At 38.9% G+C, this 20,577-nt stretch overlaps 3 protein-coding genes across 3 annotated transcripts; 2 read left to right on the plus strand and 1 right to left on the minus strand.

The window, feature by feature from the left end:
• Nucleotides 6,383–8,693, plus strand: LOC18783325 (cyclin-B1-2). Its single transcript, XM_020559670.1, has 4 exons — nt 6,383–6,596; nt 6,698–6,798; nt 7,711–7,808; nt 8,367–8,693. Exons 1-4 carry the CDS (start codon nt 6,471–6,473, stop codon nt 8,465–8,467), a joined length of 426 nt encoding a protein of 141 aa, XP_020415259.1. The 5' UTR covers nt 6,383–6,470; the 3' UTR covers nt 8,468–8,693.
• Nucleotides 13,542–16,832, plus strand: LOC18782595 (translation initiation factor eIF-2B subunit delta). Its single transcript, XM_007214946.2, has 7 exons — nt 13,542–14,294; nt 14,399–14,533; nt 14,663–15,030; nt 15,126–15,870; nt 15,977–16,070; nt 16,187–16,241; nt 16,440–16,832. Exons 1-7 carry the CDS (start codon nt 13,778–13,780, stop codon nt 16,500–16,502), a joined length of 1,977 nt encoding a protein of 658 aa, XP_007215008.1. The 5' UTR covers nt 13,542–13,777; the 3' UTR covers nt 16,503–16,832.
• Nucleotides 17,303–19,407, minus strand: LOC18781731 (probable transmembrane ascorbate ferrireductase 2). The gene is made up of 4 exons (XM_007215850.2): nt 19,064–19,407; nt 18,571–18,619; nt 17,875–18,074; nt 17,303–17,771 (listed from the first exon to the last, which is right to left on the minus strand). The coding sequence occupies exons 1-4, from the start codon at nt 19,208–19,210 to the stop codon at nt 17,463–17,465; spliced, it is 705 nt and encodes a 234-aa protein (XP_007215912.1). The 5' UTR covers nt 19,211–19,407; the 3' UTR covers nt 17,303–17,462.

Consider the following 20,577-nt stretch of genomic DNA (forward strand, 5'->3'; position numbering starts at 1 on the left):
AAAGTGTATAAATGATTCAAGTTATGAAACTGAAGCTGACAACAGCATGCACCTTATAGAAAAAGGAAGAAAGAAACAGATGAATAAATTAAAAAAAGGAACCTCATGTTGCATAAACAGCCTTTGGAGAGAGAGAGAGAGAGAGAGAGAGAGAGAGAGTGCAAACATACATACCCACGGTGAAGTTGAAGAGCTACCTGTAACAGTGGAAGTGACGGCGGTGATGTTAACTTCTTCTCTTTCTCTCTTTCTTCTATATTTGTTCATTAAATTTGTGCAGTGAGATATTTGTGTGCACTGTGAGAATAAAGAGGGTCTTACTTTCTACTTACAGACTGACTGAAGGTGTGGCTTATATTGGCCATGGCATGACGTATAATATAGATACTGTACTGGTAATTTTCTATACGTATATAATACTGGAGACTGAGATCTCCAGATATTGACTGACTATTTGTACCTAATTATATAAAATATGGTGTACGAAATGGATGAACAGTGACTGATTTGTGTATTAATATTAATATAATTGCTGACTTTGTCAGGGAGGACATACCCCATATCCAATATAATACCCAACAGAATCTACTTCTTTTTAATTCCCCCAATGCCTAAAACAAGAAATAAAATTATTTACTACAATATTCAGGTATGGTGCCCTAGTACCTCTATACCTATTCTGTATATAGATAGAGATTGGCATAGGTCAGTCCTGAGTAATTTTCTTTATGCATGCATCAATAATAAGATATGGGAAAGACACCCACCACCCAGAAGCTTTCAGTTTGATCATGCCTCAATAATTATTGATGGCTGGGATTTTTTTTCGTCCATCATGATAGCCCATTATCATTTTCAAATCTTGCCTCCGTATTGTCAATGAGATCTAACTCAGTGAAAAAAAAGTTTTGATTTACATATTAGTGATCTTAGATTCGAATTCCTATAATACGTTGACGGTGTGTATGAGAAAATCCCCTCCTATAATCAGTGACGGACTCAGAAATCTTACCTCATAGGGTCATAGTGTAAAAGTTTAATTTTTTTTTTTGGTGACGGCGGCACTATTGGTGGCGACGGCAATGGAGGAGATGGGGGTTAAAGGTTTGGGGGGGTGGGTGGAGATTGGGGATTTGGGGTTGAGGAGAAAAGAATGGGGGTTTTGGAGAGGCTGGGATCGGGTTGGAGGGGGTTTTGGAAACTGTTTTATTTTTATCTTTAAAAGACCTTCGTTTTGGCTAGGTCTTTTTTTAAAAAAATTCGTTGGGCCAAAACGACGTCTTTTTGGCCAGCTTGTTTAAAAAAAATAAGCGTTGGGCCAAAACAATGCCGTGTTCGCCCAACGTGTTTAAAAAAAAAAAGTGTTGGGCCAAAACGACCAATTTGTTTTTTAAAAAAAAAAAAATAATGAAGCGTGCTGCGCTTCTTCTTCTTCCTTGCGCAAAAACCCTTTCTTCAAGCCAAATATCAAACAGGTGGAGGGCATTTCATGAGGTCGCACAGTTAGCTTAGGAGGACCTTCATGCTTATTTCCATGGGGTCCATAGAGTCGTTTGACCCCATTGACCTCACTGTGGGTTCGTCCCAGCCCATAATAACGCTTGTATGAAAAAATAATACTAGAATCTTGCCTTCGCTGTATTATTGTAGACAACTATTGTTGGAACGTCAAAAAGTCATCATACACTCCTTATTTATATGAATTCAAGAAATGAATGCATGATGGCTTTATCGAAGTCACCATAAAAACTTCCTTATTTTGCCTCTTATGAGAAATTTATACTAAATCTCATTTCTTGCATTGAATTTATATATAAACCCTAAAACTTATAAATTAAAGAAAAAAAAACCCAAAAAAGGCTAGCTGTAATAATTTTTTTATATAATTTGAATGATGTGTGAAATACCATCATTATCCTTGCATTATGATTTTTAGAAAGAAAAAAACCATGGATGGAATTGTTGTAATTTTTAGGTTTTTCAAGGGTTGTATGGTATATTTAGCCCATTTGAAAAGTTAAATGGTTTTTTGTTTTCCTTCTAAGATTTGGATATTGTAGAGTTCTTCTATATTTTATAGGCTTACATATAAAAAAAACCCCTTTATTCGATAAATTTTCATATGTACATCCCCCATTTTTTCAATCTAGGTCTGAAATTTCCCCCAAGCCCTCTTCTATAGGAAATATTTTTACTCACAATTTTAACCCAAGGCGCATGCTCACCACCATTCTTAATACTCGATACGTGTTCATATGTACTTAATCATGGTTAACTTTTTATTTTGATTTATGTAACTATAATTATGCTTATAGATACGTGTCAAGTGTTGAAAAGGGTGACCTTGTGTTAAAATGATGAGCAAAAATATTCCCTTATTATATACGTTCCTTCTGGGGCAGTGGCAGACCTACTGACAGGACCCGCCCCGAAATTTCCCGAAGACCGAGGCGGACCCCGTCTTGATCCCGACATCATCCCGATGCCGGGCCCACCTATTAAATAATCGAGACTTTCTACCAAAATTTTGGCAGAGTTTCCCCTGTAATTCAAGCATTCCCAACAAAATTTTTACTCAACCTGCAATATACACACAAAATAATAATCCCAACCAGCAGCATGCTTTCATACAACTACGAGTCATACTAGAGTGGCCTCCGGCCTCACAAGTAAAATCTATCATGGCAATACAAAGCATCTACTGAATTTAGATTACAAGAACAGATGAGTAGAAGAATTTACACAGTTCCTAATTTAAAAGATGCACCGATTCCGCTTCGTACACCACTTGCACTTCCAAGAGCAACTACTGGCTGGGGGGGTGCAAAACAGAAAACATGTGAGTGGACAAAAACCAGATTTGCAGTTAAAAACAACATAATAACCCCACCGTGTAAAAATAATGCACAAGTCATGCAGTTTCACAATCCAATAATTAATTTACTCAAAACATGTTTCATTAAAACTCTTCTAAAACATCAGTTATCTCTTTCCAAAAAGAACCCCATCCTCTCAAACTTACCACTCCTGTCAAACTATTAAACAAACACTAATTCCTTACACACTCAACTATACATATTCAAATAAATATACATATATAAATATATATATATATATATAAATGCCTATAAATAGCTATACGATATACCCATCACACCACCTAGGTACCGGGGAAAACAATCCAACTGGGGGATCGTTTGACTAGTTCGCAGGATTTCCAGGTGCTATCCTGCGTCTAGGGATGAGCGGTCCAACCGGGGGACGAAACTCCAAAGCTCACACACCGGAACATCCAACGCCATGTGTAGCTCTCAAACTATGTCCTACGCGCGCAGACTGGATCATCACACACCGGAACATCCAACGCCATGGTGATGACCCCAAACTCTATACACAGTCTTTCCGTACGCCGGAACATCCAACGCCGCATACGGAAAGTGTCTCACCCGCCGGAACATCCAACGCCGCGAGTGAGACTAGTAACTGGGGAAGGTACTTACGTAGTGTAATCACACAACTCCTCTCTAATCACATTCTTCCATATCACCCTCTAACAACCCAAATATCTCCTCTAAAAGAATATATATCAAAATATACTTCCCCACAATCTATACATGAAATACACTCTCAAAACCCAAAAGGCCAAACTCATAATATATTGCCCATTGCTATACACCCATCAAAATTAATTCATGCATATAATATATAAAATCCATGAGCCATTAAAACATTATGCAAAATCTTTCATTAATTAAAACCAGGCATATGATTAAAACAAAGTCCACTCACAAGTATTCCCTCGCTGCCTGACCACGTGAAGGTCCTGCTTGCTGCGTGCGTACAGACGAAATACCTATTTCGAGATACGAACTGTTAATTAATATAAAAACCACGTCTAAGCGGAAATTACAAATTAAATACTTAACTCCCCAAATTTCCCATACGTGCACGTTGAGGAAGGCATCCTAAGGTTCGATTACAGGTTTAGGAAGCGTTCACAATTTTCACGGTTATCGCTAACCCACAAACTTTGCATTTTTGAATCGGAACATCCGGGGCTCCGATTCAGAATTCGTGACGTCTCATACGGTCCTAGGAATTCCTAGAACAACATATTTTAATTCGGGAAAGATCTAACGGTTGGAACTTATCGAACCAGGATAACGCACAATATGCGAAAATCCGTTCGAGATCCGCGAATTCCTATGCGCTCGTGACAACCTAAGGATCTCATCGGGCTAATTTACATTCTCACCAGACTCGCCCACCCGCTGCCACACGCGCCGGCAGCGCGTGGGTGTGCAGAGTAATTCCGGTGACGGAAAAACTCCACACCCGAGCTCACCCTTCCTACCCTAGCTTCTACTCGAGGTCAGGATCACTTCATTCAACTACGAGAAGCTCCAATTCGGCCGGCAACTGGCCGGAATTTCATTTTGAAATTCGGCACAAAACCTAAGTTTTCTAATCGATCTCTTAGGCAACGAATCGGTCCAAACCTATACACCCAACAGCTAGAACTCGAAAAATGGATGAGAACCCATACCTCAATCACCGGGTTTGGGCGGCGGAGGCGGCGGCGCGACGGCCGAATAGCTTCGGTATAAAACCGTCGAGCTCGCGGCCGGAATCCGTGGTTTCCGACGGAAAAAACGGGCAGAGCTTGACCGGGGCGACGAGACGAGTCGAACGGGACCGATCTCGGGTCCTGCCGTGGCCGGAACTGAGCGAACCAAGGAGAGAGAGAGTGAACGTCGGGGAGAGAGAGAGACTGAGGAGAGAGAGAGTGTCGCGCGCGAAGAGAGAGAGAGAACTGAGAAAAATCTGATTTTTACCAAACTTTTTTGAAATATTTACAAGTTTGCCACTGACACTATTTTGCCCGTAACTTTTTCGTTACAATCCCGATTCAAGCCTACCGCGTGTCTACGAATTCGTCTCAGTACCATCTACCCAGAAATTCCACTCGTGGTCCCAAAATCCTTCCGAAGAAGAAAGTGACCAATTTACCCCTATCCCAAGGGTAAATTCGTAATTTTATATAAATCGATTAAAATAAACATTTAAATTGGAGTCGGGGTGTTACACCTACAGAGGCGCAAGGAGGTGCACTTGCACCTCCCCTCGTCGGAAAAAAGCCATGGAGGTGCTAGATTTGCCCCTATGTGCTAGCGCCCAAGGTTTTAAAGCGTTATGTAAGGGGTCTAGAAATCGCCTTAAGGAGCCAATCGTTTGGCAAGTTACACATAATAGCATGGTTCAAGGCGATGCGAGGTGCACGATGTGTTGCAGAGGTGTCTCTAATGGAGGCTGAGGCGATGGTTCAGGAAGGGAAGAAGATAACTATATACCCTAATTTTCTTTTTCACAAACGACGTCGTTCTTTAGTTTTTGCTGAATGAAATGCACGTTTTACTGAAGTTTATTAAAAGTCAAACTCTACCGTTTTGGTGAAATAAAACTCCTTTTCCTTCCCAAACTCTGACAAAATTAATAAAGAAACAATAAATGAATAAAAACCTTACTTACAGCCCAAGTAGTTAAAACCAAATCTAACAAATCTGACAAAAGTGACAAAACCTTACTCCTTTTCCTTCCCAAACTATGACATAAGTGAAATGTTGAGTCTTGACCAATCTATTAAAACCAAATCGTTATCACTGCAGCATATATGTATGTATAATTCTACAAACCTCCCCTAGCTTATTCTTATTTCTTTAGCAACTCAGCCTAGATAAAAATAGTTTTAAGATTGATTATTTTGTTTCAATTACTTGATTATAGCTATTGTAATATATATTTCATTATAATAATCATTTTAATATGTTCTTTAATTTTTTTTAATTCCGTCCTATCAAAATGTTATTGTCCCTCCTTCCAAAACTTCCTGGATCCGCCACTGTTCTAGGGTAACGATTTAATTGGTGGTAGTTGGTCTACAATCATTGGTCGTAATTGATAATATTTGCGCATTGCGCTTAGTATTTTTCAAGAATAATACACATTTTTTAAAAATTTTTTTGTAGTAATACACTTATACAAATATAAAAAGTAAAAAGTAAAAAGTAAAATACGAGCCGAATTTTTCACCCTATGATTTTTAGAAGAGTTTCAAAAATTACGACCAATCCCATATTTTACTGATTATGGTAATTACACAAGGGGCTTCATAAAAACAGGGGCTAGTACGAAAACCTAGCCCAAACAAGCAAACACGAACAAGTTTTAAGTCCAACTTAATCAGAATGGGCCCTGTTCGAGCCCAAATAGGCTCGTTGCTAAAACCCAATTGGCCCAAAAAAAATAATTAATAAAAAAAAAAGAATTAAAGCTAAGAGCGAAAGAAAAAGGGGAAAAGACTCTCTTTCTCCTATTTATAATTTGTAGCGAAAGTCTGTAGACTCTATACAATACAATACACATTGCTTGCTGAGAAAGAAGAACAAGGAGGAGGAGAAGAGAAAGGAAAAATGGAGGCACCGAAGACAATAGAGCACCAAATCGGAGGAGTCCAAAACGATGCGCTTCGATTTGGACTTCAAGGCGTCAAGAGCGACCTCGTTGGCTCTCACCCTCTCGAATCTGCTTACGAATCGGTATTTCCTCTCTCTTTCTTGGGGTTTTGTTGCAGCTTGTTTAGTATTGAAGATATGTGGTCAATTTTGGAGATTTGTGTTTAATTATTCGTTGGGTTTAGGCAAAGATGAAGCAGGAGCAGATTAATAGGAAAGTCTTGGGATACACTTATGGAAGTGCGTTTCCACTGAAGATGGATCTCGAAAGGCAAATCCTTTCTCGGTATGAAATTCTGACTGCTGTTATGAATTGTTGTAATGGGTTACTCTAAATTGTTATGATTTACAGTAGAAGAAAATGTGTGTGCTATGTTGGCAAGTTGGGTTTTTTTAAAATATATAATACCATGGTTTCTAACGCCCAGTTATGCTAAAACCCAGTTGAATAAATAGTTTTTTTGGGGGTCCTTTGTGTGATTATTGGTTGTTGGTTATGTATAAGGGTTCTTGAGTAAGAAATTTTTTCATTAGAAGTTTGTTAGTGTTTTTGTTTTTGTAGGTGTTACTCTCTTTATACAGTTTGTGTGATTATTGGTTGTTGGTTATTTATAACGGTTGTTGAGTAGGAAAGTTTTGCTTTAGAAATTGGTTATCGGTTGTCTTTGTAGGTGTTACTCTCGTTATACAGATTGTGCTCTTAGGTAGTGCCCTGTCTGCATCTTTATGTCTCACTAATCAGCTGAAAATTTAATTCTATTAGGGATGAGCCGACAATTTCCATCTCTGCATTTAACATATCTGTTTTATTGAGGTGAATTTGAACTGGATGAATGATGTCATTGCCATGCTCGATAGCATTCAAGCTATACCATATAGATAAGGAAATCACCTACTCGTTTTAAGTTTGGGGTGTTTTTATATATTCATTGCGATTACTTAGTTTTATTGTATATCCATACTGAGTATGAGTCAAAGATCTTATAGAATCGTTTGATTTGAAGTTTGAGTTTGTTCTGAAGTCCATATACTGCTAACATTTCTGGAGGCTATAGCATCAATCAAATCTTTGTTTGTGTTACATGCAGTAATGCACCATCAAACATTGAGTGTTTATTTACTTCTACTTCAATAAATATATTAACTCAGAGTTGCATTTGAGCCTTCGTTTTGTATGTATTTCTTTGAACAATTACAGATTTCAGAGGCCTGCTGGAGCAATTCCTTCATCAATGCTGGGTTTGGAGGCTATGACTGGAAGGTTAGATGATTTTGGCTTTGAGGATTACCTGAATGGTAAGAAAACACTCTTCATAAACCAACTTAATGGTATTAGTTTTGTAAGATCTAACTGTTCAGTGTTATCTCTTTGAAAAGTTTGTTTAAATTCGTCTAATGTTTTCATCAGTTGGAGTCTTAACAATTAGGGATCAGTAAGTAATAAATTGAAAATTTTTCTTGAGTAAAAAATGTCAAATTTCTGCCCTAAACTAGTGAATCTTTTTATCCCTAGAACTGGATTATGCGGTTTTAATTTCATACTGCTCTAGTCTGATTTCCCCAGAGTTCAGTTGGTAGACATACGTTTTGAATTTTCATTTTAGGGTATACATATAAAAGCTAGATTCTAAGAAGGGTTATGCATATAGAATCCAAGAATCTTGGACCAAGATTATAAGAAGGTGAAATCTTCTTAATAAAATATGGGACAGGAGCACTTCAGTTTATTGCAAATTTCTTTAGCCAATCACATTTTCTTGAACAATGCCTAAGAGAAGTTTGGTGCTTCGCTGTTTTGCCCCATTAACCTTTTGGTTGTGTTGGTTTTTATATGTTTCATTGTGCCAATTGCAGACCCTCGTGAATCTGAAACCCTCCGGCCTGTAGACACACATCATGCAATGGAAGTTCGCCTCGGGCTGTCAAAGGGTCCAGTCGCCCCAAGTTTTATGTGATCCTAGTACGTCATTGCCGAAAGAAGAGGGATTAGTAACCTTGTGATTTTTATTCATGGATTTATACTTCCGTGTCAATGTTGTTTTTAAGATGTGATTGGCAGTCACCCTGTGAGTTCAAAATCTAGTTCATGGATATGTGGTGTTACAGATACTTTGTAGTAGTCTTGGGTATCATTATCTAATTACATTCTCGTATTTGATATTTCGATTTTATTTTGAAAAAATTCAAAAAAACTGCGTATAGCTGTTTATATATAAAAAAAGATGACCCTCTTTGCGATCAGGGTCACGAGTCAAAATAAGTATAGTTGTGCGGCTATTCTATTAAAAAAAAAAACTATACTATATTGTATAAAAAGTTGACCCGCCTTGGGATTATACGGTTTAAGAAAAATAGAGGAAACCAAGTATAGCCGCGCGGCTATACTCTCCATATAAAACGATGGCCCTTGCGATTAGCGCTTTGGTGTCAACATAGTACAGCCGGGTGGCTATACTTAAAAAAAAATAAAAAATCAGAAAGAGCCGAGTATAGCCGCGCGTCGATACGATTTATATATATAAAAAAGATGACCCTCCTTGCGATTAGCGCCACGTGTTAAAATCGAGCATAACCGCTCGACAATAACCTCTTTTGAAAAAAAAAAAAATTCTAGTATAGTCGCTCGGCGATACTCTTTTGTAAGAAATATTAATATACGAGGAGAGAATTCAAATCTGTATAAGAGACTAAAACGAGGAGAGAATTCAAACCTGTATAAGAGACTAACTCATTATCACGATAAACTAGTCTAATCCATGTCTGCAAAAGTATTTTCCTTTTTAGATGAATGTGATCATGTACATAAAACATTTAGGCAATCATCAAATGATTAAAATCATATTCCAAAATTTTGAAAGAACGAATCTAGTGGGTATCTTTGATGGGTCATCGTCAATGGCCCTGTGTCTAGTGCCTAAGAGCAACTCCACCCATTTGCCCTTAGCCATGGCAAGGGTGGAGCTAGGGCAAGCACTATTCACGTGAATAGTGGTTGCCCTTGCAAATAGTAAATCGTTTCTCCACCCGTTGCCCTTAGCCATGGCAATTACTATTCACTTTTTTGTTTTTTCCTCCTATTTTTTAATGAAAATAATTAATTTGGGTAATATTTTCAGATAAGATTTTCGGATTCCTACGTGTCAAGACTATTCATAATCAGATAAAATTTTCGGATAAGATATTTGGATTCAAATTTCGGATTAATTTCAAAGTTCAAATTTCAGATAAATTTTTGGGTTCAAATTTCGAATGAATTTCAAAATTCAAATTTCAGATAAATTTGGGTTCAAATTTCAGATAAATTTGGGTTCAAATTTCGGATGAATTTCAAATTTCAGATATGATTTTCATCCAATAAAATCAAGCCACATGGCATGTCTATCTTGCCAAATTTTTCTATAAAACCAGAGTCTCAGCTCATACCTCTCACACCACATCTTTCTATATTTTCATTTCTGAGAGTTTATAATTCATACTTCATTCATTCTGAATGGAAGAATTTAGGAGATGCTTGGAGAGACAAGAGAGAGAAAGAAGAGAGAGAAACCGTAGAGCAGATGAAGTCAATGAGTTGCAGAGACAAGTCGATGAGCAAGTTCTCATAACAGTGGCTTTGGAAGAAGAAGAGAACCAAGGTCGCCGCCATAGTTCACAAGCCGGCCGCCGCCGGAATGTGGAAAGACATAGGCATTCTAGGGGTAAGAATCTTTTGGAAGATTATTTTATCCCAACTTCTTTGTACTCTGATGTTGATTTTCGAAGGCGATTTAGAATGCAACCTCATTTGTTCAATAAAGTCATGCATGATATTTGCAATTATGATGCATACTTTGTTCAAAAGTGTGATGCTGCTGGGGTTTTGGGGCTTCTTCCGGAGCAAAAGCTTACAGCTGTTATACGAATGTTGGCGTATGGAGCATCTGCTGATCAGGTGGATGAGATTGCCCGGATGGGGAAGTCCACTACGTTGGAGGCTTTGGTAAGATTTTGTCAAGCTGTTGAAACTCTGTACACTAGGGACTACCTGCGTAGACCTACTCCCAGGGACCTCCAAAGGCTTCTGCAAAAAGCCGAAGCTCGAGGATTCCCTGGAATGATTGGTAGCATCGACTGCATGCATTGGCAATGGAAGAATTGCCCAACTGCCTGGCAAGGTGATTATGGAAATCGAAAAGGCCAAAAAAGTATCATCCTTGAAGCGGTTGCTGGTTTCGACACATGGGTTTGGCATGCCTTCTTCGGAGTTGCAGGATCACAAAATGACCTCAACGTGCTGGGTCAATCCCCCGTCTTCAACGATGTATTGAGAGGTCAGGGCCCCAATGTCACCTATGAAGTCAACAATACAGTATACCAGACAGGATACTACCTAGCTGATGGAATCTACCCGAGGTGGACGACTTTTGTCAAAACCATTCCAAATCCCCGATCCCAGAAGCAAAAATTATTTGCTACATATCAAGAGGGATACAGAAAAGATGTCGAAAAGTGTTTTGGCATCCTTCAAGCCAGGTGGTTGATTATTCGAGGTGCGGCCCGCATGTTTGATGAGGAGATCCTCAGAAGCATTATGATGACTTGCATCATCCTCCATAATATGATTGTGGAGGATGAGTACGATTATGATGCTTTAGAGGTCTACGAACCGGATCCAATGAACACGGCTTTGACACGGATTTATGAAAGGCCCATGGGGCCAAATGGAGAACCGTTTGAGCCGGAACCGTTGGTGAGGGATGGTCATTTGATGACCCGAATGATAGATCGATATACGGAGATGCAATCTTCGTATATTCATGAAATGCGTCAATTTCACTTGATGGAGCATCTATGGGCGGTGAAAGGCAATGAAGATTAATAATGGAGAATAGATGCTTTGCTTATGTTTTATTTAGTATGGTTTGGTTGTGTTTTTATTTTTATTGTGCCTTGTTTGTACTTTTATTTTTATTATTGTGCCTTGTTTGTACTTTTAATTTTAATTTTATTATGTTTTGTTTGAAGTATGGAATATGTTGAATAAAAAGGTAATTTATTGAATGCTTTGTTTATTAAATAATGAAATGTAATACAAGTCATTATGAATTACTAATAAAATAAAATACATGAATTATAACAACTTTAATAGAAAACAACTAAAATACAAATACATAAAAGATATGCTAACTAATTTAATGGTTTCCATCATTTAACCAATCCGTGTTGCTAGGCCCATCATCCCGGAAAAGTCTTCTTCTCATAACATCCCTTCGTTCTAGCTTCCAAAATTGTTTTGTTTCAGGGGACATATGACTTGTATTCATCGCCATGGTTTCCCGATCTGTCTTGTCCATATCTTTTTTGCGCAAATACTCCCTTTCACGTGCAAACTCAGCATCAAGGGCCAACTCGTGCTCTTGGCGTTTTTGCTCCATTTCTATTCTTATGCCGTTTTGCCTTGCAATTTCCTCCAAAAATTGTGAATTTTGATTGCTTGAATTACCCTTCTTCTTTGCCTTCGCGGCCTTTCGGCCAATGGGCCTCGGCTCCTTTTCGATGGGTGAGTCTTGACTCATAGGAGAATCAAGAGGTGAATCCGATGTCATTGAATCACGGAGTGGCGTCTCGTTTAACACAACCTCCGGACCCGTTGGAATAATTACGAAGCGTTTGCAAAATTTCACCACCTCCCAACATTCATGATGGGTGAAATTTTTTTTGCCACCCCCGGTTGCACCGAACCACATTTGTGCTTGAATCATCTATTGAACAAAAAAATGGAAATGCAATAAATATTTAAAATATATTGGATATGCAAGAAATATTAACAACATATTAAAAATACAAGCAATATTAACAAAATATTGAAAATGCAAGAAATATTAACAACATATTGAAAATGCAAGCAATATTAACAAAATATTGAAAATGCAAGCAATATTAACAAAATATATACAACATATTGAAAATGCAAGAAATATTAACAAAATATTGAAAATGCAAGCAATATTAACAAAATATATACAACATATTGAAAATGCAAGCAATATTAACAAAATATTGAAAATGCAAGCAATATTAACAAAATATATACAACATATTGAAAATGTAAGCAATATTAACAAAATATATATATTAGGAGATTAAACTTAATAACACAAAAATTATAAAATACTTACCTCGTTAGTACGATTTTGCCCACTTCTATAGTTGTCCATCGCTTTTGCTAGGGCATTTCTCCATTTTCCCAACTCTTTATTGAGAATTTTCCACCTACTGGATAATGCCATCTCCGTACGAGTAGACCCCGGAATTTTTTCACAAAATTCGGCATGAATTTTTTTCCACATATGAAAAAATTTCATTTCATTGCCGGACACGGGACAATGACAAATTTGGAGCCAAGCCTCACACAAAGAAACATCTTCCATTGTGCTCCAAGCCCCTCCGGTTTCGATAGAAGAAGCCATAAAAATATGAAATCAAAATGCTAGATGAAAAAGAGGAAAATGTTGTGTAAAAAGAGTGAATATTAGTAGAAGTATAATGAAATGTAAGAGTATTGGTGTTGAAAGTGAAGGGTATTGATAGGTATTTATAGAAAAAAATACCAGAATTTTTTAGAATTTTTTTTCATATTTTTTTCACCCAAAAAAGCCTCAGCCGTTGGATTAGAAAGGAGAAGCAGATCGGAAGGCACTGAGCGCGACACGTGGCAGCCTACCGTTGGCGCTGGCGTCAGCGCTGACGTCAGCGCGCGCTGATTCAAAATTTTTTTACCGTTGGCGCGTGCATTGCACGCGCCAACGGTAAAAATTTTTTGACAGCCCTAGCTGACGTCAGCGTGACGCCAGCGCTGACGTCAGCACCCGCGTTTTGGACCTGGGGCTGGTTTGGCCTTCGGGCTGGCCCGAGTTGGTGGGTCCCACACCAAACCCGGGCCTGGGCTGCACGCTGGAGCGAAATTTTTTTTTTTTTCTGCCCTTGCCTCGGGCTGGGCTCCTTCGCTGGAGCCACTCTAATGGCAGAAGCAACCACAATTGTTGTTCTTCCTTTCATAATGATAATATTAAAAAATATAAAAAATCTGAAAACGAAAGGGAAATTGGCACTCTTCTTCTACTCTTTTTTAAAAACGTGGGTCTCTCTCCCTTTGCGTTCTGCATTTTTGAGCTGCTTTTTGCTGTCTTCTCACCTCAAAACAAATCCCCCTGCTTTTCTCTCCACACCCCCAAAACCCACTCTCCATACCCTCAAAACCCTCGGTCCAGACTGAAAATTCTCAAATGGACACTCGCCGACCTCCGCGCACGGTCAGCAACCCGAAGGTCCGACAAGTGGGGTTCTTCTCCTCGCCCGAGCCCATCGCCGCCTCCTCTCCTCCGGTCTCTCACATCTCCCCCTCCGGTAACTCCCTCTCTCCGGTTATGATCCCCCCGCCACGTCACTCCGACGCTCCCCGTCCGGTTCCCTTCCCTGCGGTCCCCGCCTCTCCGGTCCGCCGAGACTCCATACCCGCCGGGAGTTACAACAACTCTTCTGATTTCTTCCCCGCCTCGCCTCCTACGGCGTCGTCCTCGTACGGAATGGTGATGGGCAGTGGTGAGTTCCTGAACGACGTCGTTATGTCGCCGGGTCGAGCACTCAGGGGCAATTCGGTAAGAGCGGCTGCGGGCATAACGACGTCGTCTTCGTTTCCTGGCGGAGGCTTCGATCTGACGGCTGCCGTGAAGGCGAGTAGTGTTCCCGCGAGTGGCTTAACGACGGTCTCCGTGGTCAAGATGCCCATTACTGGTATTTCTGGTAATTTTCCTATTACCATTTGTTTTGATTTCACCAGAAATGTAATTTAATTTAGTTTTATTTTATTTAAGCAATTGACTATACCAAAAATTGAAAAAACGCAGAGAAAGGTAGAGGTGCATCAGTGGAAGCGCAAAGCGAGCGAGGTGGCAATTCGAAGCCACTCAAAGAGAAAACCACGAAAGCCGAAAGGCGGGCTCTTCAAGAAGCTCAAAGAGCAGCTAAGGCCGCAGCAAAAGGTACACTCTTTCTAGGCTTTTATTACATTTCGTGAATCACAAACAATTTTTAATAGAAATGTAATTGAATTCAATGAATTTTATTTTCTTATAGTGATTATGAATGTCTACCTTGCATTGTGTTATTAGCCGACGGAAGTAAAACACCTTCTGTTGCTGCTACTGTTACTGCTTCTACTTCGGCAGCAGCGAATGTGAAACCATCCAAGGCCACGAAACTCGTGTCACAAACATCTGTGGCGGCTTCCGAGAAGAAGGGTGGTGGCGAACGCCTGCCGGAGAAAGAAAGAAAGAAAGAAGTTCCTCATCCACGAATGCAATATGATGATACCAGTCGTGTAGAGAAGGCGAAAAGGCGTTCAGTGGTCAAGCAAACTGAGGCCAGGAATAGGGTTGAGCTGTTCAGGCATTTGCCTCAATACGAGCATGGAACTCAGCTTCCTGATCTCGAGTCTAAGTTTTTCCAACTTGACCCCGTGCACCCTGCTGTTTATAAGGTACGTTATATCAGCTTGTTATGGTGTGATTATGACAGAGATCAAAGTGTGAAATTATGGTTCTATCTAATTTTTACTTTCTGTATTAATGTCAGGTTGGGTTACAGTATTTATCAGGAGATATATCTGGTGGGAATGCTCGTTGTATAGCCATGCTTCTAGCATTTCAAGAGGCCATTAAAGACTATTCAACACCACCTGAGAAAAACCTCAGTAGGGATTTGACAGCAAAAATAAGTAGTTATGTTTCATTTTTTATCGAGTGCAGGCCGCTTTCAGTCACCATGGGGAATGCAATTCGGTTTCTGAAGAGCCGAATTGCCAAGTTACCTTTGTCTATGTCCGAGTCAGAAGCAAAAGCATCTCTCCAGTCAGAAATTGAACGGTTCATAACTGAGAAGATCATACTTGCAGATAAGGTGATTGTAAAGCATGCAGTTAGCAAAATCAGGGATGGTGATGTTCTTCTAACATATGGGTCATCCTCTGCAGTTGAAATGTTACTGTTACATGCCCATGAGCTTGGCAAACAGTTTCGTGTTGTGGTGGTAGATTCTCGTCCAAAGCTTGAAGGCCAGCGTTTACTTCGTAGGTTGGTGGGAAAGGGCCTCAGCTGTACTTACACTCATATAAATGCTGCTTCCTATATCATGCATGAAGTTACTCGAGTTTTTCTTGGTGCTTCTTCAGTGCTGTCTAATGGAACAGTTTACTCAAGGGTTGGGACTGCTTGTGTTGCTATGGTAGCTCATGCATTCCGTGTACCTGTGTTAGTATGTTGTGAGGCATATAAATTTCATGAAAGGGTACAGCTTGATTCTATATGCTCCAACGAGCTTGGTATGCACTCCTAGCATCAAAAAAATTTATGGTCATTCTGACAGTTTTTGATAAGTCTCCTGCTCTTCTTGCTTGAATTCTCGGGTAATTGTTCCACTTCTTGCAGGTGATCCAGATGCCATTTCAAAGATTCCTGGCAGGGAGGAAATCTATTTGGATGGTCAAGCTAATTGTGAAAATCTTCAACCCCTAAATCTGATGTAAAGCGTTTATCATTTTAGTGATGTGCTTGTTATTGGCAGTTATGACTTATTTTGACTTGTTATTGATTTCCCCCTACTAACTGTGCAGTCCTGTTTTGACTTCTTAATGGCAGTTATGACGCACTTCCTTCAGATTATGTTTCAATGATAATCACGGATTATGGCATGGTAAATCAATTTTTTCTTCAATTATTGTTGCAAGACCTAAAGAGCAGACAATGTTTCGCAATTCTTTATGTTCCAAATTTTGAACTTGCATTCTAGTTCTTTATCATATGACTGATGGCTCATGAGATTTCTTTTGTGGATTATCAGTTTCACCACTTTATCTGGGAAAAAGACTTGATTATTTTGTGGTTATTTTAGGTTCCACCCACAAGTGTGCCCGTCATTGTGCGTGAATACCGAAGAGAACACTTATGGATGTGATCGTGAAAGTGCCTCCTCGGAAGTGGATCGTGATTCGTGAGGCTTCTCCAAAATTGTGTGTGCATGCTGAAATCAGTGATTCAGTGTCAGCAGCATTTAACAAACGATAAGAGTCTAAGACTAGAGCCAGAAGTTTCTTTTTAGCTTTTGATCTCTCACCGGATTGAGACAAATTTCTTTTTTCTTCTTTGGCCATAGATTGAGAAACAAGTTAGACGCGTAAGTTCTTGTGACAGAAGTTTTGTATGCTGTACTTGCGTGTATATGCACCATGCTTTGCTTTCGCTGGGATTATTATGGGATGCGTACTCATGGGTTCCATCTTTTATTTATCTGTTCTTATTTTTTTTTTCTTTTTTTTTTTTAAATAAATGGTTTGGGATCTGTCTTCCTTTCGCTAAGCCACCAGATCAGGATTTAAAAACAAAAGTCCAACTCCCAAATCTGCGAGAGTAGAATTGTTTAATGTTGGGCAATGAAGTGCCACCATGCGGAGACACGTCAATCGATCATTATTCTTATACAATTTTACAGGGCCAAACAGAAAAATATAAGGCTTTTACAACAAGCTTTTTCTAAGAAGAAAAAGGAACGCCCAGGTTGATTTTTTCTTTTTGGTCAATAAGTTGATGTTCATAAGCCAGAATATTCTATGGACCAAAGAACAAAGAGGCCACTTAGCTTACTGGAAATATTTGTCTGAACAGGTCACGTTCTAAGTGCAGATGAACACAATGGAACCCGCCAAGACATGAATAATGAAGACGCATTGCGAAAAGAAAGATGATGTGAATTAAAATGAACAGACAATGAGAAAGGAACGGAGCCTTCTTCAACTCTAATTGAACAAACGGAATTGTTACTTTAATACATTAATCTTTTGACAATAACAAAATCCTGTAATCCATATATAGAGTAAAATTAGGTCTGCTTATATACTATAAGACAGTACAATTGTGCTTACTCTATCGATCCTCTGAGAACGTCGCCTCTATTATTATTGGTGGGAGTAATAACAGCAAGAATCACAAAACCTCCCAGCACAACGACCAATATTCCAAGAGAATTCACCAGCAAAGCCTCAGTTGAATAGCGTGATATTATGTGGTTGGTTTGAAGGAATGTGACTTTTTCTAAAATACCAGTAGTTACAGTAACAACAGCAAGGGCGTAAGTATAAATACCAACAAACACATGCCATGGCAGTAAGGTAGCTCTGCTATTTTTTGAGCCGCCTGGGTACCAATATGTTACAAAACCAGCAGTCCACTGTGCAAAAGAAAATGGGGGTGAAAACCAGATAAAAGTAATTGTGGATAGAAGCTATCTTCTAAGGCTAGAAAAGAAGAAGAAATAGTATCTATGACGGTACCTGGAGGGTGAAGAGGAATAGGCAAGCTAGACCCAACCATGAATGCAGGCTGTAGAAATTGTCAATGCCCTTATCATTGTGGAACTTCAAAGCAGCCCATACGCCAATAATACTTAAACAAAAGGCAAGGAATTGTAGCGTAAGATGAACAAGTTTTTTGAAGCTTTTTGTTCCTGAAACTGTCTTGTATGCTAGCATGGCTGCATCATTTTAGAGATGGTTTTAATTCATAATCATTTTCGGTAAACATATAGGTAGTCCATACAAGCAAAGGAAATAAAGCTATATGCTATCAAGAACAAGATGCACTAAAAATCTACATAATGCTCTCTCATAACTCTTAGAAAAAGCAGGAAAAGAAAAATATCTAAATACATCTAAAACCCACCAAGAATAGTTCTAACATTCAACTATAGTTACGGAAACTCTTGTAAGTTCAAAGGCAATTGACTAAGAAAGTCTGTGAATCAAATTCAAGTGTAAAAGGTCACTTAGAAACTATATGTGACCTTCACTAACAGTTCGAAACTCATTCTTATAATCCTTAGCATGCTCTACTAAACTCATTGTACTGGCGTATATAATCATCTAAGGCAGTCACGTCAATTTTAAGTCAAGATTACTGGGAGAGAGAGGAATTATGGAGAAATCAGTAACTAGATACTGGGCCAAGCGCCATAAGAACAGAAAATTTACCTTCTCCATTTAAGAGTATCAGTCCAATCACCATCAACACAGGATGGACCTACAAGTGACAAAACAACCATAAGTTCATGGAACACTAAAAAGTTAAACAATTTAGAGAGAGAGTAATGCTCTATCAATTTGTCATGGGAATGAACCAAATGCTTAATTTACAAAGAGGAATTTCTCCTAGATCAAAGAAGCATCAATTTCCAGCTCAAGATGATAATGAACCATATAAATTCTAATGTCACAAGTTAAAGATACAAAGTTGTAAAGAAAAGAAACATTTTTGCATATATTGACAGTAATATGAGCATTAAAACAAATTAAGTGATATAACCAGTACCCAGAAGAAGTGAGCTAAATAACCCATCAACCATTTGCCCAAAAAATAAGGTTCAAAATGAATTCCCAATAGATATAATGACAATATATGAAAAATCAAAATTAAAACTTTAAGGAAAAGAAATTGAAAGAAGAAGAGGATTGGGAAGAAACGGACATTGAAAATGAGATCTTTGTTGTCTGAGATGAGAGCCAATCCTCCGCGGAAACGTATGGTCCAGATGAGCACTAGAGCAGCCACTATCACTCCTATCACTCTCACTGCCCTGAAGATCGGGAAGCGGACCACTGGAATCGCCCCCATTACTTCTTCTTCCTTCAGCTCTGAAATCTTTCAGAGATAGAAAATTTAGGGTTCTGGGAAGAAAACAAAAAGGGTTTCTCTAGGTTTTTGGGATTTGGATCTGTTTTACTCTGCGGGCTGCTTCTTGAGGGACGAAGGTGACGGCGGACGAAAGAATTTCAGGCTTTCAACTTTTTCAACTGATTGACCAACCCAAAAAAAAAAAAAAAAAAAAAACTGTAAAACTAGGAGGTGACGCGTGGGACTATTAGTCCACGTCGGACCATACTGCTTTCCTTGTCTGCGCTCTTTCTTTCTCTGGGGGGTCGTTTGGTACGGCGGACTGTTATGGACCGGACTAAATCCTAGGACTGTCTTGGATTAGCTCGGATTGGATTAAGCTGGATTAAGTACTGACCTACGTTTGGTGTTGCGTCGGACTAAAAAACTGGATTGTGAAAATAGTGAAGACTTATGTTTGGTGTTGTGTTGGATAAAAATAATAATTTTTTAAATTTTTTAATTTTAATTAAGAATTTTAGCGTAAAAATAAATAAAATTCTAATATTTTTGAAAGACTAAAACTGTCACATTTCTTTTTATTTTTCTTCATCCATACTCTTCTCTCCTTTGTCTTTTCTTCTTTATCTTTTCTGATTTCTTTTCTTCTTTATCTTTTCTGATTTCTTTTCTTCTTTGTCTTTTCTTATTTCTTTTCTTCTCTGCCCCTTTTTTCCCCCATTTCTTCCTTCATCTTCACTCCTCTGTATTTTCTTCCCAGGCCCGTTTCTTTTTTTTTTTTTTTTTTTTTCCTTCCTTCATCCTCTCTTCTTCTTTCCATTCCCATGCCATTTCTGTTTTTCTTTGTTTCATTCTTCCTATTCTTTCCTTTATCTTTTCTTCTTCCTTCCCTCCTTCTGACTCTCTCTTCATGCCACTACAGATTCAACCATCAACTCACCCTCTCTCTCTCTCTCTCTCTCACCCTCTCTCTCTCTCTCTCTCTCTCTCTCTCTCTCTCTCTCTCTCTCTCTCTCTTTCTAGTTCCACTAATTAATGGTTGTGGTGGTTCGATTGGGTAGTGCTGGTGGTTTAACTGGGTATGTGGTGGCTGGTGATGATGGTTTGATTGACTAATTGGGTGATGGTGATGGTTCGATTGGGTATGTGGTGGCTGGTTATGTGTTTGATGGTGGTGGTCTGATGGTTGTGGCATCGTGGTGATGGTGGTATGTTTGATGTTTCGGGCTCGTGTGTTTGATGGTAGAGGTGGTATTCAGCCGGACTGTGTGTTCAAAATAGCATCCTCGCTATTTTGCGAACCCAGTTTTGGGCTCGCTATATTAAACAAGCGAGTCCAACGTTTTTTTTTCCCATTGGACTATATA

This window comes from Prunus persica, chromosome G3, assembly GCF_000346465.2.
Source record: "Prunus persica cultivar Lovell chromosome G3, Prunus_persica_NCBIv2, whole genome shotgun sequence".
Taxonomy (NCBI): Eukaryota; Viridiplantae; Streptophyta; class Magnoliopsida; order Rosales; family Rosaceae; genus Prunus; species Prunus persica.

Coding starts and splice junctions, on each gene's coding strand:
- LOC18783325 (XM_020559670.1), top strand. CDS start 6,471: ATGGAGGCACCGAAGACAATAGAGCACCAAATCGGAGGAGTCCAAAAC. Junction 6,799..7,710: donor GAAAGGCAAATCCTTTCTCG/GTATGAAATTCT, acceptor GAACAATTACAG/ATTTCAGAGGCCTGCTGGAG. Junction 7,809..8,366: donor CTTTGAGGATTACCTGAATG/GTAAGAAAACAC, acceptor TGCCAATTGCAG/ACCCTCGTGAATCTGAAACC.
- LOC18782595 (XM_007214946.2), top strand. CDS start 13,778: ATGGACACTCGCCGACCTCCGCGCACGGTCAGCAACCCGAAGGTCCGA. Junction 15,871..15,976: donor TATATGCTCCAACGAGCTTG/GTATGCACTCCT, acceptor CACTTCTTGCAG/GTGATCCAGATGCCATTTCA. Junction 16,242..16,439: donor TAATCACGGATTATGGCATG/GTAAATCAATTT, acceptor TGGTTATTTTAG/GTTCCACCCACAAGTGTGCC.
- LOC18781731 (XM_007215850.2), bottom strand. CDS start 19,210: ATGGGGGCGATTCCAGTGGTCCGCTTCCCGATCTTCAGGGCAGTGAGA. Junction 18,075..18,570: donor GATACTCTTAAATGGAGAAG/GTAAATTTTCTG, acceptor AAAATGATGCAG/CCATGCTAGCATACAAGACA. Junction 17,772..17,874: donor TATTCCTCTTCACCCTCCAG/GTACCGTCATAG, acceptor TCTTTTGCACAG/TGGACTGCTGGTTTTGTAAC.